Below are 22315 nucleotides of genomic sequence, written 5' to 3'. Positions count from 1 at the left end.
GTTGCTGGTGCCCATCTCCAGCTAACGTTCCGGGCGAGAGGCGAGGTACACCCTGGACAAGTCGCCAGTCTGTCGCAGTTATTATATTATATTATATTATATTATATTATATTATACAATCTAAAAAATGCCTTAGGAGTTTATTTTAATGCTACTAATGATAAGAAAATTAAAAAATTGACTAATTTGCCTTTTTTTAATTAACCCTAAGCGTCCTCTTCATGATAGTTTGTCAACACTGTAACACAGACTGCTACAGGAGATCTTTCCTTCATTATATATTTAAGTTACAAAAACATTTAATTTCCCACGAGGGAATTGATGGCGTTCTGAGTTGTAAAATAATTACTGTGAGATACAAGAGAAGCAGCGTGATTTATGACGTCACTTGCCAACAAAGTTCCTATTGGTTCTCCTGTGACCGGAAGTAGACTGCTACCCACTCTTTGCTCTGTGCTCCGTGGCGCTCTGTAAGCAGAAGCTGCTCTCGGCTGCTGGTTTCGTGGGAAACATTTCCGCTTCGAGCACAAGCAGACATGGACGAACGCAAAACCAGGTGAGGAACTTTTTTTTTAAACTACCATCACCGATTAATGAGCGTTATTTTAGGGAGCTAGATAAGCTGGAGGCGTCGCGGAGAGCTCAGCGTCTCTAAGGTCTCAGAACCTTCCGTGTTTCCGCTTTTGATTTTTCAAAATAAGACTACAGTTGTAAGTACAGTAACGGCTCGGCTAGTTCGTAAATACGATGTTTAATCAATAAAAATTTATATTATTGAAATGGTTATCAACGTGTGTCGATTAAATTATCTTTGGATTCATTTTGTTATATTTTAGGCGTTTATTTCCTATGTTTTCGTTGATGAAAACCAAAGTCAGTTCGCCTGACCGTTAAAATACGACATGAGTCTAATAAAAGATGGTCTTTCATTACAGAAATGCTACGTTATAACCATGCTGTGTTTTACTATCATAGAAAAAAGTGCTGACTTGACAGCCACTTACTTCCTCAAGCTGTCATCGCTAAAGAGGCTAAGTGTTGTTTCCAAGATAATTCTTGGAAAGTTGAGTGGAAGAAAAATGTTAGACGTGTCTCAATGTGGTTAAGGAGAAGAAAGACTAGACTGACTCAGTGGTGACAGCGGAAACTGAATTCTGCCGGTGTTAATCTGCTTTGAGCTCGATTTACACTTTGAGACATAAATAGTGTCAAGCATGTTTTTTAAACACATTTCTTATGTAATGGATAAACTGCAATTGGAAAATTGTGAAGGGGGTTTCAACATAACGGGAATACCGACAAAGTTTTGGGCACATTTGTAATGAAAACGCAGCGACTGCTACATAGCATGATATTGATATAAGGAGTTTTATTTATTATTTTGTTTATTTTTTAGATATTTAATTAATTTAATTTTCATTATAATTTAGAGTTTATTGATATTTGAGATTGTGTTTTTGCATTATTATTATTATTGCATTATATTATATTACTTGAAAATGGTCTCAAGACAACATTATAATTTATCTCAATAACTTATGGGAGGATTTATCACTCAGTAATATTTGTTAAGTTGACAGGTGTCGTTATCCTGTGTTTTTTTTTTCCTTCACAGCTGATTGTTGGAACAAAACGGAGCCATGAAACGCCAGCAAAGCGTCACGTTTTAGACGAATACTTTGTGCGATGTGAGCAGGAGGATCGCGATGCAGACTTCACAGCTGTAGGTCGCATGCGGACGTGATGCCCAGGCGGGGGTTCCCCTTGCAGGGCCGGGTCCGCTGGCTCCTGCTGGCCCTCTTCCTGCTCCTGGTGCTGCTGCTATTCGCCTACCTGCTGGAGTGCACGCCGCCGGCCGACGCCAGTCAGACGCTGCCTGGCGCGGCGGGCGAGCCCTTCGGCAGGGAGTACTACCAGGCGCTGCTGCAGGAGCACGAGGAGCGCCACCTGAGCCGCGCCTCCAGCCTCAAGCGGCAGATCGCGCAGCTCAAGCAGGAGCTGCAGGAGATGAGCGACAAGCTGAAGCTGATGCAGGAGAAGAAGGAGCCGCTGGGCGTGCAGGGCCTGGGCGAGACCCGAGACCAGGAGCCCGGTGACCTGCTGGAGTTCCTGCACTCCCAGATCGACAAGGCCGAGGTCAACGCCGGGGCGCGGCTGCCCAGCGAGTACGCCCTGGTGCCCTTCGAGAGCTTCACCTCCTCCAAGGTGTACCAGCTGGAGATGGGGCTGACCCGGCACCCGGAGGAGAAGCCGGTCCGCAAGGACCGGCGGGACGAGCTGGTGGAGGCGGTGGAGGCGGCGCTGGACATCATCAACAACCCGGACGAGGAGGACGGCGTGGAGGAGGACGTCCCCATGCAGAGGCAGACCTACGCTGACAGCCACTTTATGGAAGGCAAGACAGTACAAACAAACAGAGCTCTACGGAACAGCAACAGGGCCAAAAATACAAACTTTAGTCTGAGAGTTCTAACTTCAATATTTTGATATGAAAAGTACAAATTATGACTTTAATCTCAGAATTAAAAGTATAAATTCTGATTAAAGTCAGAATCCAATTCAAATCTCAGAATTTTGACTATTTTATCACAATTTTGAGTTTTGGTTTAAACCTCAGAAATTTTACTTTAGGAATTCTGAAATTAATATTTTGATATGAAAAGTATGAATTCTGACTTCAATGTCAGAATTTTGTCTTCCATCCATCCATCCATCCATCCATCTTCTTCCGCTTATCCGAGGTCGGGTCGCGGGGGTAGCAGCTTCAGAAGGGAGGCCCAGACTTCCCTCTCCCCAGCCACTTCTTCGAGCTCTTCCGGGGGAATCCCGAGGCGTTCCCAGGCCAGCCGAGAGACATAGTCCCTCCAGCGTGTCCTGGGTCTTCCCCGGGGCCTCCTCCCGGTGGGACGTGCCCGGAACACCTCACCAGGGAGGCGTCCAGAAGGCATCCTGACCAGATGCCCAAGCCACCTCAACTGGCTCCTCTCGATGTGAAGGAGCAGCGGCTCTACTCTGAGTCCCTCCCGGATGACTGAGCTTCTCACCCTATCTCTAAGGGAGAGCCCAGCCACCCTACGGAGAAAACCCATTTCGGCCGCTTGTATCCACGATCTCGTTCTTTCGGTCATGACCCAAAGCTCATGACCATAGATGAGGGTGGGAACGTAGATCGACCGGTAAATCGAGAGCTTTGCTTTTTGGCTCAGCTCTCTCTTCACCACGACGGACCGGTACAGCGTCCGCTTAACGGCAGACGCTGCACCAATCCGCCTGTCGACCTCCCGCTCCCTTCTTCCCCCATTCGTGAACAAGATCCCGAGATACTTGAACTCCTCCACTTGGGGCAGGACACCCCCCCTGACCCGGAGAAGGCACTCTACCCTTTTCTTTTGTCTTTAATCTCAGAATTCTCATAAGTGCAAAGTCACATCACTGACTTATTTTGGCCCTAATCCTCTTCCGTAAGATCCAATATCCAATCTTAATCTTTTTTCATTTTAATATTCTTTCTAAAAAAGTAATTAGAAATTACAGAAAATATTTTAATTTCATTCATTCCTTCTGTGAGTTTTACGACAGAGCTTTTTACCCAGGTTGCAATAAAGTTTGTTCAATTATGATAATAAGGTCATGAAATTGAGTATTGAGGCAATTTTACCTTAAAAATTGAATCTTAAAAATTTTCCTCTTTAAAAATGAAGAGGAAAAAAGTCGTTTTTATGAGAAAAAATCTCATGAATCTGACATGATGAGCTTGAAACACTCAGTCGTTTGCTCATTTCAAAGTTCTGCTGCTGATAATTTGATGCGATTTAATATTTATTTACCTTTAAATGAAGCGAAGATGCTAAACTCCTCATTTTACCTCATTCTGATAATAATACGACTGTTTTTGCTCTGCTGTCTCGGTTTTGTCGCTGCAGGCCTGTACAGGACGGAGCGAGACAAAGGGACGCTCTACGAGCTTTTCTTCGCCAAGGAGGACTCCAGCAGCTTCCGACACGTCTCGCTCTTCCGGCCGTTCGGGCCGATAATGAAAGTCCGGAGCACATCGGTGGAGACGCTGGGGATGATCATCAACATCATCGTGCCGCTGGCGGGCCGAGTCGACACTTTCTCACAGTTCTTACAAAACTTCAGGTGAGACGACAAGCCTCTGATGTCTGTGAGACATGAAGCTGCTTGTTGTTGATTTAAACAGATCTGTGGGAACGGAATACTAATGAAAATAAAAATAATCTGTTTTCAGGGAGGTGTGTGTTCAGCGGGACAGGCAGGTCCATCTCACCGTGGTTTATTTTGGACAGGAAGGTCTGCAGGAAGTGAAGTCATCGCTCGAGAAAATGTCCAGGTTTGTCTTCTTGTGCTTTTATCATTTATATTATTTTCCACACTAGTTTTTTTTTATTATGTATTTATTTTTTATTTCAAGTTGCACAAAGTAAACACACATCTTTTCATTCTACTTGGACTTTTCCAGATTAAGTCACAACAATAAAAAACTAAAACCTTCCACTTACTGGTGAACTGGACAGAAAAGGAAACTTAGTTATTAATATTTATTTCAATCAAAAAATCAGAGAAGAACCATTTAAAGTAAAAACACAGGAGAATAAAGTGGTGATAATATATTATTAGCAAAATGAAGTTGAAATTTTGTTAGAATCTGATTAATTGCATAAAAAGAAATTTGCATTTTCCACTGATTTTCCATTTATCCACTTAAGACTTTTTATATCAGAGATACATGAAAAGATGCAAATAATATTTTAATTCCTTTTTTAAATAAGAAACATTTAGTTGCCTAAAGTGCAATAATATGAATTTGCATTCATTATCTATATATGAGTGTGTCTTTTCAGCAAATGGCCTTTTTTGTATCTGTATACTTTCATTAGCGATGAACCGATTCTTTAAATAATCGATTATTCATTTCAGCCCTCGTCACTTTGCCAGTTTTTGTTTGTTTGTTTTTTTAACCTGCCCCGGGGCTTTTTGTGGGCTCTAGTGTCACTTATTTTTTGACAGTAGGCTGACAGGAAAGGGGGAAGAAAAGAGGGGAAGACATGCGGCAAATGTCGCCGGGTCCGGGAGTTGAACCGGCGACGGCCGCGTCGAGGACTCAAGGCCTCCAAACATGGGTCGCGCTAACCGCTACGCCACCACGGCACGCCCCACGTTGCCAGTTTTTATCCATATAAACTGTATGAAATGTTGGTTTTCCCTGCAGAGAGGAGACTTTCTCTAATTACACTCTGATCCCGGTGGACGAGGAGTTTTCTCGCGGCCGCGGTTTGGACATCGGCGCCAACGCGTGGAAGAACGGCGACGTCCTGATGTTTTTCTGCGACGTGGACATTCGTTTCTCCCTGGACTTCTTGAACACGTGCCGGCTCCACGCCGCTCCCAGTAAGTTCCTCCACATGTTCGGATCTTTATATTCCCAGTTTAACGCTCCAGTGTTTAATGAATTTTTCTCCTGCTTTTGCAGACAAGAAGGTTTTCTACCCGGTTGTGTTCAGTCTGTACAATCCGGCCATCGTTTACGGAAGCTTGGAGCTGGCTCCACCTATTGAACAACAGCTGGTAAGACCCCTAAAATCAACACTCATATTAATGTTGAATAACCTTAAATGATGTAAAATTTTACCTCTGAACTTTTATCTTCAGATTCACAAAAAAGACGCTGGATTTTGGAGAGATTTCGGATTTGGAATGACCTGCCAGTATCGCTCAGATTTCCTAAACATCGGTAAGCAACAAACAAGTTACATCGGTTTTCATAATTATATTTATTTATCATGCTATAGTGACTTAAAAACTGTTTAACAGTTTTCTTTGATTACTTTTAGCAAAACAACTTCTTAAAAAAGCATCAGTGAATCTCCTGTGTCACTAGCTGCGCTTCCTTTGCAAATGTGAGCTAAATTTGATCAATATTCTGCCAATGTTTAAAAAAACCCCAACAATTTTGCAATTGTTTCCATTAAATAAGAAACACAATTAAAACTGCACATGAAGGAGTTTATTTACAAATAAATCATAAAAAAAACAACAAATTCTACAACTACTTCCTGTCGTCTTCTTTGTGGTTTGCGCCAGTAGAAACATCAGGTTGTTGATCATGTGACTCGTTTGATGCAAAAAACAGATTTTTCATACATTTTTGGCTTAATTACAGCTCTGAGTGTGTTGTTCTTTCAGCAATTGGCCTTTTCGAGAGTCTCCAGTTAACGATTAATCAATCCAGTTGACGAATAATCGATTAATCAGATTATTCATTTTGCTCTTAAATCATTTAAAAATTTGTATTCCTTTATGTTGCACCATAAAATAATCTTATAATCATGTATTGGTCTGCAGTTAAGATGCTGTGCAGGTTAACCAATCAAATATCAGGATCACGCATAGATATAGTAGCAGAGCAAATAATTATCAAACAAGTACTGAAATAATTTTGTATTATTATAACATAGACGTATATAAATGTGTGTATATAAGTTCAGTTTTATGAGTTATTTAGTGGTAAATTTAGTATAGTTTTCTATTACTTGAATGATTAATTGTGATTAATCGTTTCCTGTGTTCAATGTCAAAAACCATCCGAGATTGAAAGAAATTTATCGATTGATGTTTTATTCCTGCAGGCGGATTTGATCTGGAAGTGAAGGGCTGGGGCGTGGAGGACGTCCACCTGTACAGGAAGTACCTGCGGAGCGAACTGATCGTGATCCGGTCGCCGGTGTCCAACCTCTTCCACCTGTGGCACGAGAAGCAGTGCGCAGACGAGCTGACACCGGAGCAGTACCGCATGTGCATCCAGTCCAAAGCCATGAACGAGGCGTCGCACCCCCACCTGGGCATGCTGGTCTTCCGGGACGAGATCGAGGCCCACCTCCGGAAGCAGGCCTTCAAAACCCAGAGCAAGACGGAGGCCTGAGGAAGAGGAAGAGCCGCCGCCGACATTCCCAAATGAGGCTTAAAGCTGCAGTACGCAATTTTATTAAAAATAGGTTTTTACATGTTTGATATGAGACAGATAATCTGTGAAAAGATCAATCTCCTCCACCTGAGCTACTATTACTTTCTGAAGAAATGCATCAAAAACAACCAATCAGAGCCAGTAGGAGGGGCTTAGCGCTGTCAATCATCGCAGTGTACGCACTGATAAATGTGCGAATGATGGAGAAAAAACTTGCTGTTGCAGTAAAAGGGCTAATCCTCCGTCACTGTTGGCCATGCTAACCAGCCTAGCATTCATGACGGAAGACAGAGGGGGAGGATGATTGACAGCGCTAAGACCCGCCTCCTGCCTCTGACTGTGTCAGGGAGAAGACGGAGAAGCATTTTTTCTTCAGACCATCTGTCTCTTATCAAACTGTCACAACATGAAGACAATTTCAACAAAAATGTGAAAAAATATATCTTAAAGTTACATACTGTAGCTTTAAAGGGGCGCCGCAACAAAAAAATATTTAAACCTGATTAATGGAAGATGTGGCGGTGTACAGTGTACCAGTTAATTAATAGTGATTAATCGATCCTTCTGCTTTTCTCTGCACAGCTGTAGACGGATGAATGTAGAAAAATGTGAAACAAAGCCTTACGATCAAATCAGCAGTATTTAACTCTGACAGGAAGACTTGGTGTTGTACAGAGGACCTTGTTTTGTTTCTGCGAAATTTTTGAAAATCGGTAAGCGTGACCTTGAAGGTCGGGGTTTTTTCGTCGTCTTCTTGCTGCTTCTGAATGTGAAACATTTCAGCTGCTTCTCAGACACGGAGAAGCAGCGTAGGCAGGCGGCACCCAGCGACGTTTGGAGAAAATAAACGGAAAACCAGTTAGGGGGGAAAGAAATCACATTTCTAATTTATTGAGTATGAGAACAACAGGAAGTTGCACTTTCTCTCAGCGGAGATTAAAGTATATTCTGACCGTTTGATTTTCAGAGGCCCAAACTACGAAGGAAGATTTATGGCTCGATTCTTGGCACTACTGGTTTCCCGTAGAAAGCTGAACTTCTGAGTATGAAGGCATTTTAGTTCCAGACTAAGATTATTTTTTTTACTTATGAGACTAAAGTTATAATGTTGGCAGAATGTTTTCAATGAGATCAAAGCCTTGATGTCAGGATCTGACACGTAATGGTGATAATTCTTTGATGCTAAAGTGTTAAAAGATTATTTATCTTTAAACCCAAAGTATAACTTCACAAGATTTTGACTTCATTCTCGTACAACTTTTTTTTTCTCGCGTTATTCCCACTTTGTTCTTTTAACACTAACTTTTTTTCTGGTAATATGGCTCTCGAATTATTCTGACTTTTTTTCTCACAATATTATGACTATTTTTTAATTACATTTTTTTCTTAGTCTGGCCTTAAGATTTCAAAAGACTCGATGTTGGTTACCTGAACTCGTCATCGATTTGTTCACCTGTTTTGGGATCTTTAAGGAATATTTTACCAGTTAATTGAGGGACTAAACTGATCAAATAAAAATAATTCGGTGCCTAAATTTGTATTTATGGCAGATTATTTTTAATCCACAACGTCAGATTTGCACTAAAATGTGGATAGAAATATTTCTTCATAGCTTCGGCCTCTGATAGAGAACCTCTTGATTTATTTACAGAGTATTACTAGGAAAATGTCAGTTTTTGTTCAGACTGGCTGTGTGGATAAAAAGGGAACATTTTGTGTTTTTTATTGTAGGATTGTGTCAGAGTTTAAATGCGTTGGACCAATCAGAGGATAAACTACGGCATGCGGCTCACGCTGCTGTTTTTCCTCTGAATCTGTTCCAGTCGTTCTTACATGTAAATACGTTCCAAACATTTCAGACTCTACATTGAACCTGCAGGTTCTAGAGGAATATATTAACTGTTTTGCTTGTTTTAAGCTGAGAGGACGTTACATAAACAGGTGCTTTGATTGTCTTAAATATACCAGGTTGCTCCTGCGTTGCGTTCCGTCATTATTTAAATATTTGCTTATTCTGCAGCTTTTTTAGGCCGTCTCAAAGTTTCCTGGCTTGACAGGAGAAACTAAACTTCCTCTTTACGTCTTCCTCTTGGCGGCACACCACGGTTAAAAGCTGAATAATAAAAACAAATGAGCAAGAAATGGATTTATTGTGACGATTTGTCCATGAATAACTTACATCCGACTGCATATATTGGCTGTTCCTGTTCCGCCTCGGCCACTTGTTGTATATTTGCTATAAAAATGTAATATCAACCCTGTCAAGTGTCTCTGCTTCTACCAACTCATTCGTTTGTTTCTTAATTTAAGACAAATGGCATAATACCAACATATTATTCATCTGTATACAATAAGCTACTTCAATAAAAATAGAAAAACAGAACCGAGTAATCAGAGTATTAATGAGCGAGCGGCTCCGGATGGATCCCAACGGTTTTGTAGATTTCCTTCAGGAGAAGCAGCGCCGTGTCTTCAGACTGCCTGCAGGACGAAACAGAAACACGGCAGGTGAAAAAACATTTTACGGTTTTTAGTTTCCTCCAAGAAACAAAAGATCAAAACTCTCCGATAAAACCACCACAAAATAATTATTGGTAAATGTTTATTTTCTATCAGCTGTATGGAGATAAAATGTTACATTTTAGGGGATCAGCTGATTCATGAGAAACTGATGACAACTGAGCAACTTTATCACTATATTAAGCAACTAAAAAAAAAGTATTGGAAGTTTTTTTTATAAGATCGATGCTCCCCTGATTTTACATAAATAAAATTTACATAAATAATCTTGAATAAAAAACTCTTTGTTTTCTCACTTTGGTGAGATTATCTGAGAATAACAAGATTTCACAAAAAAGTATTTATACTAAATAAGTAAGAATTACTAGTTTTTGCATCAGAATCACCAATTTAAAGGCAAACAGTTTATAATGTGTAGAAAAAATAAATAAAGTTAGCAAGTGGAAGCATCTTTTTACCATGTATTTGTAAAACATTTGGTAATAATGAGTTTAATCTTCTGTTCTTAACTATTTTTTAATTTCATTTTTTAATTTCCACACTTTAGTTTTTATTTTTCCTGCAGTTCTTTTTTATAATTAACATTTCAGGACAAATCAATTATTATATAGACACAAAAATGTGATCATTAGTAAATTACACAGTTTTTGTGTTTTTTTCTCCTAGAAGCACAATAGATGGCTATTTTAGGATATTTAGGCCAGAGAATAAACTCATATTACTACCAGAAAAAAGTCGTAATAATATGAAAATTAAGTCACAATATCACCAGAATAAAATTGTAAATTTATGATAATTTTAAAAATTTAGCCTGTTATTAAGTTTTACTTTTAACTTGTTAAATCAACTTTTCCTCATAATTTTAATTCATTTTTCTGGTAATTTTATAACTTTATTCTTGCTCAATAATTTTCCCTTTTTTGTCTTAAATATCCAGTTACATCGTTACCGATTAAAAGCTAAAACTCTAACCCTTCATTGTTTTCTTTTACATGAACCGTAGTGTGGAAACCCGAACGGCTCGGCTCGGTAAACTGACGTACCAGTAGCAGAGGTGGCTCTGCAGGGCGAACAGATACTCGTTGAAGCTCTCAATGGGTTTCTCCTGCAGAACGAAGTCGATCCGATTCCCTCCGTTCAGCATCCCGATCTTCACCTGCGGCTCGTCTTCCCTCTGCAGCTCCGCGCTCTCAGCGACTTTATGCTCTGTGGCGAACGACGACAGCGTTGAGGCGATCGAACGGACCCGGAGTTAAAGAGAAGAAGAAGAAGAAGAAGAAGACAGACGTACCGTTGTGTACGTGCTCCTCCTCCTCCTCTATCTGATTGGCCACGATGGCGAGCTCGGCCTGCAGGGCGGAGGAGGTGTGGGCGCGGGCGAACTCGTTGAGCGTCTGCCAGGCGCTGCGCAGCGAGCTGATGAAGCCGTGCTTCAGGTCCGAGCCCATCCGAGACAGACTCTCCTTCAGCTCTGCAACCGATTCACACAAAATGCCCTGAAATGACCTGCGCCTCCGTTACAAACTTTATCAATATTACGCTAATGTCCAAATTTCACAATCGCTTTGTTTCCATTAAATCAGAAACACAATAAAAATCTAATCTGAATAAGTTTGTTCACGCAATAAGTTATTAAAAAACATCATCCAACCACTTCCTGTTGTCTTCTTTGTGGTTTCTGCAAGTAGTACATCCTGTTGTTGATCACATGATTCATGTGAAAACTGAATCATGTGATCAAAAATGCGATTAAAAAAAGTGTTTCCATTGCAGTTTTGAGAAATATATAAATTTTGATCCAGAAACACCTCAACCAAAACTTATCGTAAAATCAAGTTTTTTAGGTTTTATTGAAATTTGTGAATTTCACAAAACTGCAACAGAAAGACTTTTTTCACATCACAAACCACTACAATGTCAAACATTTGTGTATCTTGTTGAATGAACTAAAAAATCTCATCCTGCACAGAAACGTCTTATTGAAAAATGAGGATTTTTAAATGGGTGAGTCTCCATTTAGTAAATTTATTTCACCAATTCCCCGATTCTTTTTCTGCAGTTTTTAAAACAATTGGGAAAATTATCATAGATTACACAAAATGATTTTAGATTACATCATGTTAGATGAGTTTATACTAGATCTAATTAGATTAGGAAAGATTAAATCGACTGAATAAATTATTCTATTTAACCTTAAATTAGTGTAGATTATATCAAATTAGATGAGATTAGGTTAAATTAGATTCCCTCAAGATTAAAGTTTTCTAATTAGATGAGTTTAGGCCACATCAAATTAGATTAGATTAACTCATACCAGAATACATCAAATGAGATGAGCTAATCCGAGATTAGATCAGAATCTATATTACCCGTTCCAGACCGAACGTGTCGCCGACGACACAGCCGAATTTGTAGGACCGTAATTCCTCGATGATTTGCGCAAGACGTTGCGCTTTCTAACCAGTATCGGGTTATTACGGTAATTTCACCCCCCGCCGTAGCAGGGACCAAGTTTTACTTCAGTTTAATCTGATGAGAAACTCTTCTGGTACATTGTGAAAATAACTGCTAGTTATCAAAAGTTCCAGTTGTTATGGAGAAAAGGGAAAATATATTTACTCACAGGACATTTAAAGAACTTCAGACAATTAAAGTAAGCAAAAATATCCAGGTGGAGATTTGAAACTCAGATGGTTAAACTGCAGAAAAATAACTAAGAGTCTGTGCCTTTTTTATTTCCACTGTATTCACGCCATAATCTCAGTTTCAACAAACAGTAAACTGAGATTAAGCAACAGAAAGTGTTTTTCTGAAATGAAGAACTGAAACATCCCAGCAGCCTCTGAAAGCTGATCAGTCAGCAGAAGTTTCTTACCGAGATGAAGCCTCTTCCTTCCTTTGTAATGTGGGATTAAAACGGGCTTCAGGTCCAAATCTGGAACGATCATCGGCTCGATTCGGTACGCCACCGGGTCCAGCTGAAACAAGACGGCGCTGTTAGCTTATTTCCAATCAGACGCTGTAGGGCTGGGCAATAAATCAATAACAATAAATATCACGACAATATCAATAGGTAATATATCTGATAGGATATTCAATAATCAATATATAGAATATTCACTGAACTCCGCTCAACCTTTTCCTTGCTAGCTCAGCTGTGGTGGAATCAACTCTCTCTCGCTCTATGGTTGCCTAGCAACAACCTGTTGGGTAAGAAGCAGTTTCAAGTGTCCCGCCCACAGCTTCGGTTGCCTGGCAACGGCCTGCTGAGTAACCGGCAGTAACAGTTTCAAGTTTCCCCACTTTGCCTGAAAACGGCTTAAAAATGAAAAACACGGCGAGGAAACTGGATAAAACAGGAAACCAGTATTTAAAACAAGAGTTGACAGACTGAGATGAAACGGTTACATGGTGATTAGTTTTTCAGCTTTAGATAAAACAGTTCGTAGACGTTTAACTCCCAACGTTCAGACGTTCAGGCTCTTCGCACCGGGTGGTAGATGTTGAAGAATCCCTTGCAGGTGGGCAGCTGGTACGCCTCGTCGATCTTCTCCAGCCCGCGCACCGTCAGGAACATCCCGATCGGAGAACCCAGGGCGAAGAAGTTCACCGGCTCAAAGTCCAGGCTGTGGTAGATCACCGACACCTGCAGAACCAGGCAGAACGTCAGCGCCGCTCCGCTGCGGTTCATAACAATCAGCTTCCTTCTTCAGTGGTTTACCCACCTGCCCAGTTCCAACTTCAAAGTAGTCGTAGTTGACGTGGACTGAAGACACAGTGCTGCCCACTGGTGGCTTGGTGGTGGCGCTACCGGCAGGCTGGGTTACCGTGGCTACCGTGGCCGGACTCTCCTCCTTCGCTTCTGCTTTCCTCTGTTGGCGTCCGGCCTGGAGACCACACACAGCCACCACGCCCCCAGCAGGGTTAAAGGTCACAAGCTATCAGTTAATGACTTTGAGCTCATTGATCGGCGAACGATTAACTGATAAAAGGCCATTTTCTTAAAAACTTGAGTTTTCTCTTGCATTAAGAGAGTCAACCTATTAGGTCCAGTGTAGAAGAAAAGAAAGGAGCAAATTTCCAGCAAAACATGTTGAGATTATTCACAAACATTTCACAGAAAAAGTTTGGAAATTCTAAGTCTGAAATTTTTTTAATTTGCTTGTAAAAAAAACTCAAAAGAAAACAATCAGAAATTTTGAGATTAATCACAGAAAAAAACTTGGAAAATTTCTAGTTTGAAAAGTCAAAAATTTGCAAGAAAAAAAATGTTTTATCTAAAATTTTGAGAATCTTTGAAATTCTCTAGAAATATTTTTTGGACATTTCCGAGTTTCACAGTTAAAAAAATTCTAGAAAAAGCTGAAGTTTTGAGATTAATCTCTAAATGTTACATATTTTCTAGAAAATAAATTTGAATTTTGAAAAGCTGAAAATTTGCTTGAAAAAAAAATCTGAAATTTTGAGATTAATCTCAGAAATTTTCTGGAAAAAAACCCAGTAGATTTCTGAGTTTCAAGTCGAAGAATTTCCATTTGAAATTCAGGAATTTCCACGTTTTTTTCTAGTAAACTTTCAACTTTTAAAACTGCGAAATCTTTTCTGAAATTAATCTAAAAATGTATTTTTTCTTGGCAAAAATGTTCTCCTTTTATTATATCTACAACGGCCTTGATGTGTTTTAGGTTAGTTAGAATCATCTAAATTATTTCTATTTGCTAAATGCTGGAAAAGCATTTTAGAGATTTTTTTGTAACTTCCTCAGACCAGTCTGGTGAAGAGTGTTAGAAACATTTAGTTTTGTTGTATTTTGCTGAACACGTAAACAAGCCCACCTGTCTGCTGACTCGTTCTTTCACGAACTTGGTGAGTTTTTTCCGCGGGCCCAGAGGGATCCCCATGTCCTTCAGGTCCTCCGTCGTACACATGAGCTGGAAAAACACATTCAAGCTTTTTTTTTTCTTCTTCAACTTTCAGCAAATCCATACAAAGTGAAGGAGATTTTTATATTTTTACTAAAGACTCCATGTCGATCTTCTCCTGGTCCAAGGTGCTCTTGTACTCAGAGAGGCCCAGATGTTGCAGCACAGCAGCGAGATCCTCAAACTCTTCCTCATCCTCCTCTTCCTCTCTATTTGGCTCCTTCGCGGCAGGAGCCGACACCTGAAACGAGACGCAGCGTTTCCACACGCAGTTCCACACATTTCAGCGTTTCCTGGTGGGTTTGCGCTCTACCTCTCCGTTAGCGGCGGGCGCGGCCGGCATCAGCGGCGCAGCAGAGACGGTTTTCTGGTTGGAAAGCAGATCGAAGAGAATCAGGGATCCTGCAGAGACGACAGTAACCATTAAAACCGGAAACGTGAATCTGCCGTTTAAAAATAAAAAACAGGGTTTCGTTTTACCCAGGCTGTGTCCGGCCACCGATATTCCCCCTCTGTAGTCGGGGTTCCTCTTCATGAACAAGGCGTAGAGACGGTTGATCTCCTGAGCCACAGTGTCCATGATGGTCTGGCAGTAAGTCGGACTGTTGTAGAAAAGCACATCCAGCAGCGTCTCGTTGGTGAAGTGGCGCAACCGTCCGGTGCTGGGCAGGGTGATCTTTTTAATCCTCCTGAAAAAAAATCAAAATAAATTCATTTACTGAGACAAATCACCTACTTTACCTTTTATTAAAAAGTAATTACACTCACTTAATTACATTTAAACTGCGATTAATCACATTATTTCAGTTTCACTCCAATAGTGAAAATGATCCAGAACAAACTGGACATTTTAAATCCAACAACATGAAGCAGGATAAAACATCTAAATAATTTACACACTGAGCTTCAATCGTTTAGATTATATACATGAACCAAAAAAAATGTAAGTGAATATTAAAAAATAATTGAGAAAATCAAAGTAGAAACGTATTGATTGCAGCTTTTTGTCAGCAATTAATCGATTACTAAATTAGTTGACGATTATTTCAATAACTGATTAATTGTGACTAATCAAATAATTCACTCCTACACTTTTTTATTCATTAGAAATACATTAAAAGACGCAAATAACTAATCAATTTTTTTATTTTTTATAATAAAATAAACATTTTATTGCCTAAAATGAAATACCGTAGCATTCATTTAGTAAATCTGGACCCAGTGAAACTAAATCTGCCACTTGAAGAGTTTTGGCTAAAATATATTTACAGACAAATGAGTTTTTATCCTAAATCTGAAATGTATTTATTTTTTGTACAGTTGTGGTTTAATTTCTGCTCTGAATATGTTGCTTTTTCTTTAAATGATCTTTTTTGAGTGAATTCTAAAGTTAACGATTAATCAGTGACCGTTTCAGTCAACAGTTATTTGATGAATCGTTTGGGTCGGATGCGTTTCGCAGCCCACCTGTCCACCCCAGTGGCGTCTCCGTGGAGAGCCGTGTGCCACTGGACAGGAAGGAACTCCACCCGGCTGATGGCGTGTTCGTCCAGCGACTTCTTGAAGTGGCTGTGCAGCAGCTTCAGCGAAACGCTCCGGAAGTCGTCCACTGGAAGCAAACGACGCCACGTTTAAATTAAAGTTTCCACAGATAGGATCACTGGTGGAGACGCCGCTCACCGCACTCAATCATGCTCCTGAACCTGAGGTCGCAAACCGGGCCGATGCCATGGACCATGAACACCAGATGATCCACCGTGGGAAGCTCGCCTGAAGCAAAACAAATCATTTTCAGCTGAACTGATGTTGGTTCCACCGTTCTGATTCGCAGCGAGGCAGAGTACCATCAGGCACTTCGTCGTGGTCATCATCAACCCCTCTCTTCACCACCCTCGGCCTCGTCTGCCCGTCCTGAGTGGTACCCCACTCGTCTGGGTTGGACGAAGGCTGGAACTGGACTATGACCTGCGGGAACAAACAGAACGTCCAAACCGGGTTTGTCTGGTAATTTGCTACTGAGGGCGGTTTGGGCTCACCTTTGGGTTGTGCATGACGATCGTTTCTCCGGATGGAAACTCCAGCCTGCGATGCCACTGGTTTGTTGATACGGCCTTTTTATATTCTGCCTGAAGGTGAAAAATGTACTCATGAAGTCACAGTCTGAGGACTGATTACTTACTTTTGTAGTTAGAAATGCACCGATCGGACATTAATAACTGAATGGATCCTGATATGGAAAAGAATTCTACATTGGTTATCAGTGATACAAGCTACAGATGTAAACAAAACTTTGTCAGTATTTCATTCGTAAAAAAAAACAAAAACACACTTTTGCAATTGCAGTGTTACCATTAAATAAAAAATGCAATTAAAATCATACATGGATAGATTCATTTTTTACTTTCTTCATTGAAAAACATGCAGATCCATGATCCTTCAACTACTTCCTGCGATTTCTTCTTCATGGTTTCCGGCAGAAGTAACATCCTGTTCTTGATCATGCGAGTCGTGATGCAAAAAAAAGTTTTTCCATTGAAGCTTCAATACAGCCGAAAAAAAAAACACCTCACCCAAGCAACAAAACTTTTGATTGAAAAACAAATTGTTTGGAAATTTCTTGAAATGTCAAATTGCACAATTGGAAATGCAGCCAATGTTCCTGATCCATAGGGGCAGATCTATTCCCTCTAACTCTAGGATTTATGATTTATTTTACATTGGTTGTTTTACTCCTAATTACACTGATTGAACAAATTCAAGCTGTTTTTACATATTTGACCAAACCTGTGAAGGTATTTATGTTTCTAAATGTGCTGCACTGGTGCAGAGTTAATTAAATAAATTAGTAATTCATTACATCAGCGGAGCTTAATTTTTTCACATATTGTCTGTTTTGTACCAACTAATATGTAAAAATAAAATCCTAAAACTTAGCTGCTGCAGCTTCAAAAGAAAAAAAATTAATTGTTTTTAGAAATTATTGTTTTTCTACCAAAAAAAAAAAAACTAGAGGAAAAAACCCTGATAATTTGTTTTTGGTCATTTTAAAAACCAGAGAACCAACATGAATTGAGACTTCACCAATAGATATTAAATATTTAAAACTATGTGAATTGATGAAATTATTATTTAACTTCCCTTTGGGATCAATAAAGTATTTTTGAGTTGAATTGAAAGCCATCAACAAATGTTTGCTGTCCAGTTGTTGCTTTCTGAATCATTTTCGGGTGCATTCTGGTGAACCGCCAGGTGGTGGCGCCTCTTTACGAACCTCCAGTTTCTCGCTGAACTCCTCAGAGTACGGGACGAAGCGGCTGTCCTTGTCGCCTTTGTAGAACCAGGTGCAGCGCCGGACCTCTGTGGGCTCCTCCTCCCAGTACACGGCGCTGCGCATGCGGTCGTAAAGCTGCACGTCGTAGCGCCCGCCGTCCGTCCGGACGACCACGTTCTCTGGGTCCGGTTGGACTGGAGGAACCAAAGGTCTTCAGACTTTGTGTGGGAAATATTCACCGATTCTCTTTGCGTTTCGGTACCTGAGTTGAACGTCTCCTCAAGCTGCAGCGAGTCGATGATGCTCAAAGGAAACCAGACGCTCTTCGACTCGACTTCCTTGCAGTAGAACCAGTGCGGCTGGACCGGTTCGTAGACGTTGTAGTTGTACAGCGTCATCGGACCTGCAGGAACGACGGCGCCGGCGGTGGCAGCGGGCGGAGGAGGAGCCGCCTGAACATGTGAGGGAGGAGGCTGAAGAACGAAAAAAGATTTATTCAGATCAGGGTTTGTACAAAAATTCAAGCACTTTTCAAGGATTTTCAAGGCAAGTTTTCAAACTTTTCCAGTAAAAACAAAGACAGTTTCAATTATGTCAATTATTACTGCTATTAATGCTTTGTGACAGTTTCTACATTTTACAGCAGGAATAAGTTAAGCTAAAAATATAACAAAATTTTATGTTTTGAAATGTCTCACACATCCTGACTGGTCTGAAAACAAAACAATAATTTAACAAAAAAACCTAATATAAGATAATCTTTATAGATCAATTAGGAACTATAAATATTCATTACATTGAAACAACCCAAACAAATTGTGTTAAGGTAAAATATTTAAACAAAATATGCAGTGAAAGTTTAAAATATAATCTCTAAATAATGTTCTTGCTAAATTTTTTGCCATTTAAAAAATAGAAAAAATTTTGGTGATTCTAACTAACCTAAAACAAGAAAAGTTTAGTCTGATTTAACTTCAGAGTCTATTTATGAGGTGTAGGTCTGAAAGGATTACTCGGATTAATTGTGATTGATTATTGCAATAATCGTCAACTAATTTAGTAATCCGTTTATCGTTAACTGGAGTTTGCAGACTCAAAAAATGTCACTTGCTCAAAGAAAAACACAGTCACAAAAGTAATGAAGCCAAAGCTGCACAAAAATCTGAACATTTTCCATTTAAAATGAAAAAAACTAAAGTTTGTAAAAATGTTTTAGCCTAAACTCCTTGAGTGGCAGCTTTAGCTTCATCTGGTTCAAATGCTGTAAGGAAAATAATTTAAAAATCTCTTTTTAGGCAACTTTGTAATTCTAATATTGTATAAAAAACGGTTTAAATGACAAATCACCACAATGTGCTTATTTTTTTATCTGATTTAAAAAAAAAAAACCCACGTCATTTGTAATTTTTTTGAGGATTTTCTAAACCTTGGAAACATCTAATAGAAATTTTGTGGCACCTACTGTTATAAACGTCGGCCCTGGGGGGGGAAACATCATCTGCGGCGCGCTGATAGAGTAGGGGATCTGCGGCGGCGTGTGTGTTGGCGGCAGAACCTCCGGCGCTGGAATGTAGGGGCTGGCTCGGCTGCTGCTGGGGGTGTGGCGGTACGGGTTGTGAGCCTGCGGCTGCATCAGGGGGGGCGGCGGCGTCATGGTGGTCGGGGGAGGAGTGTGGCGCCCCACTGGGCTTTGGTAAACGGCGCCGCCGAACACTTGAGGTGGCGGGTTGATCTGTGAGCTTGTAGACGGTGGCGGCGGAGTTGGAGCCATGCTGATGCTGCGGGGAACAGAAACGGGTCCGGCTGCTGAGGACATGGCGGATGGGGGGCATGGCGACTGGCCGATGGATGCGAACGGGTCAGAGGTCGTGGCCGGACTGGAGAAGTAGCTGAAGGTGGAGGAGGATGCTGGTGCAACGCCAGAGGTCTGACCAAGGAAGCTGTCTTCTTCTCCAACATCAGTGGAATCTTCTTCTGAAGGGTGAAAAATAATAAATTTAACGGCAGCTACAAGTCCTCTCTGTCTTCTTTAATTTTTTAATGGGCCTCCTGCTTCCCCTTTGCATTATATCAATATATCCCCTACGCCAACATCTCTCAGCAAAAGAAAATGAAGTGGATTAGCAGTACTTGCTAGCAACTGATGGTGTCATCCAGGACATTTTACTGTGGAATATCATCTTTGCTGCCCGGCGGACACTGAGCTGTTAGCATCAGGGCTGAAACGATTAATCATATTGATTAATCGTCAACTAATTTAGTAATTGATTAATTGTTAGCTGGAGTGTATGGACTCAAAAAAAGCGACATATTCAGAGCAGTAAATAAGCCAAAACTGTACAAAAACATGTACATTTTGCATCTAAGATAAAAAAAATTAACTTTGTAAACATGTTTTAGTCAAAGCTCCTGGAGTGAGTTTTAGCTCCACCAAGTTCAGATTTACTGAACTAATGCTGTTATTGCATTTAAGTCTAGTTACTTATTTTATAAAAGTGAACTGATTTGTTTATTTGCATCTTTTAATGTATTCCCAATGTATAAAAAAGGCTTATTCAGTTAAATGAAATTTTGTAGGATGTGACAATTTATTAGAATTATTGTCAGAATAATTGGTAAAATAATAAATTACTAAAATAATCATTAGTACGTCATGTAACTGTCATACAGCAACAGTCTTCAGTCAGAGGCCTGTTCAGATTTGTTGCAGTACTGACTGCTACTGGAGATTGTTCCTGCCTACAGCATCACCAAAACAATTCTTTGAAGACACTTAAATGATAGGAGACATCATAATTTCCCTTTGGGATAAATAATCTATTATTTGACTGAATTAAATTTACTTATTCTACAGATTGGACACTAATCCCACCTGGTGAACCAAATCAATTCAAACCAAAAATAAATGTGATCAATCACAGTTATTCACTGATTTAAAAGGAGGGGAAACTTGCCTTTGGTATTAACAAAGGCAAAACCTTTATTCGGTTATGAAAATTTGCTACATTTTGTCTCCAGTAGAGTTTGTAGAAACATTAATGTGATGTTTATGCACTTTAACCTAGTAATTTATTTGCCATTTATTGTGATAAACACCAATAGCAGGAATGCTACAGCAGAAGCATTCAGAAGTTGGATAATTTAGCAAACCTGTCGACTATTTATCGTGGTGCTTCTGTGTCTTTCATTCAATAACAGCTGATAGCAGGAGGTTAGCCTGGCTAGCTTAGCATGCTAACGACCTGTCCACAGTTTAAACATTTCCTCAAACAGTGTCGCTAACTCTCACCTCCTGACAGCACCGCCGGCCCGGTGGCCTGGCTCACCGGCATAAACGGCAGGTTGAAGTTAAACTCCGGGGCGGCGCTGAACAATAAATTCGCACTGCTGTTGGGAACATTGTTATTTTTTCTATCTGCCATTTTTCCCCCAGAATTACACGTAGCAAGAACAGGAGGAGGCCGCCGGCGGAACGGGGTCAGCTGTCCAAACGGAGCTTTTTTTTTTAACTGTTCACCGATTCTTAAGGTGCCATCTGAACAGATCAATACAGCATCTACCCAAGCAGATGATTTAGAGATCTGCTGTAATGTTGCCGGTATCGCTCGTTAGTTGAAGATCAAAAACAAACACTTCCTCTCACTACTGACACCTAGAGGTCAGGAAGGCACCTACAATTTTAAGTAAGCAAAAATTTTTTTTTCACCTTTCACAGATAAAATTCACAAAGGGATAAAACAAAAATACACAAATAAAACAAAACAACAACAAAATAAATCACCATGTTAATTAAAAGTTAAAAGTTTTTCTGTAAAAAACAAACATTTACAAAAGTACAAACATTCTTAAGATAATTACAAAATATCCACACTTTAATGTAATTTTGTATCTTAAATATACATTTGCAATTACAATTTTTTTTACTAAAAACCTATAAAGATATTGCAGAGTCTCTCCTTACAGAAAACGTTGGAGAAAATATTTTATTATTTAAATTGCCAATATTGCCCATCTTTGACAATTCAACCTTTTTTCAGGTGAAGGTGACATATTTTGCTATCTGGCTTACTTTTATTTGTCTTTTAGTTATTGTAACAGACACTTTCTTATATTTTAATAATATACTTCTGTTTGCTAAAAATTCATATTGTTTGCATAAGAGAATAAATAAAGGATGCACATTATTTTAATATACCTATTTATGTGTAACTGTATTTAACTTTTTTAAACTTTGTTTTACATTCAATAAAAATAATAATGATAATCAATTTTATTTGTGTAGCGCCTTTATAAAACTGTGACTTTACAGAAATCACATAAAATTAAAAACACTAATAACATCAAACACAATTGTAAAAGGAGAACATTCAAATGCATAGCATGTTATAATTTTTTTAAAATTAAAAAAGTTATAAAACATACATTAACAGTTGTTCTGAAAAGGTATGTAGCAGATTGATTGTAGATTGCAAGACTGTTGAGAAACATAAATTATGACAATGTTTATGGTTATTATTTTATATTCTTTATATATATGTTATTCCTCTTTTTTATTATATTTGTTTAATGCAATTTGCTGATATTTCTTATTGTTTTGTATTGAAGATATTTCTTTGTAAT

General features: G+C 39.6%; 2 protein-coding genes across 3 annotated transcripts; one reads left to right on the top strand and one right to left on the bottom strand.

Annotated features, from left to right (window-relative positions):
- Positions 1-402: 402 nt before the first annotated feature.
- csgalnact2 (chondroitin sulfate N-acetylgalactosaminyltransferase 2) lies at positions 403-9252 on the top strand. 2 transcript variants are annotated; one of them, XM_028006252.1, is made up of 8 exons: positions 403-556; positions 1616-2395; positions 3924-4140; positions 4250-4351; positions 5231-5409; positions 5492-5586; positions 5671-5752; positions 6648-9252. In XM_028006252.1, the coding sequence occupies exons 2-8, from the start codon at positions 1744-1746 to the stop codon at positions 6938-6940; spliced, it is 1620 nt and encodes a 539-aa protein (XP_027862053.1). In that variant the 5' UTR covers positions 403-556; positions 1616-1743; the 3' UTR covers positions 6941-9252. The 2 variants fall into 2 exon arrangements, with proteins under 2 accessions (XP_027862053.1, XP_027862054.1); XM_028006253.1 differs by lacking the exon at positions 6648-9252 and adding an exon at positions 5853-5952.
- sec23ip (SEC23 interacting protein) lies at positions 8716-21182 on the bottom strand. Its single transcript, XM_028006248.1, has 18 exons — positions 20985-21182; positions 19158-19669; positions 17958-18168; positions 17696-17889; positions 16461-16550; positions 16269-16389; positions 16105-16194; positions 15892-16033; positions 14905-15113; positions 14738-14826; positions 14519-14665; positions 14338-14433; positions 13228-13389; positions 12993-13148; positions 12378-12480; positions 10794-10973; positions 10546-10708; positions 8716-9463 (listed from the first exon to the last, which is right to left on the bottom strand). The coding sequence occupies exons 1-18, from the start codon at positions 21115-21117 to the stop codon at positions 9382-9384; spliced, it is 2880 nt and encodes a 959-aa protein (XP_027862049.1). The 5' UTR covers positions 21118-21182; the 3' UTR covers positions 8716-9381.
- Positions 21183-22315: the final 1133 nt, after the last annotated feature.

Source organism: Xiphophorus couchianus, chromosome 22 (genome assembly GCF_001444195.1).
Source record: "Xiphophorus couchianus chromosome 22, X_couchianus-1.0, whole genome shotgun sequence".
NCBI classification, from domain to species: Eukaryota; Metazoa; Chordata; class Actinopteri; order Cyprinodontiformes; family Poeciliidae; genus Xiphophorus; species Xiphophorus couchianus.
Note: the sequence above shows the minus strand (reverse complement) of the source record. Positions and strands in the feature narration are given on the sequence as shown.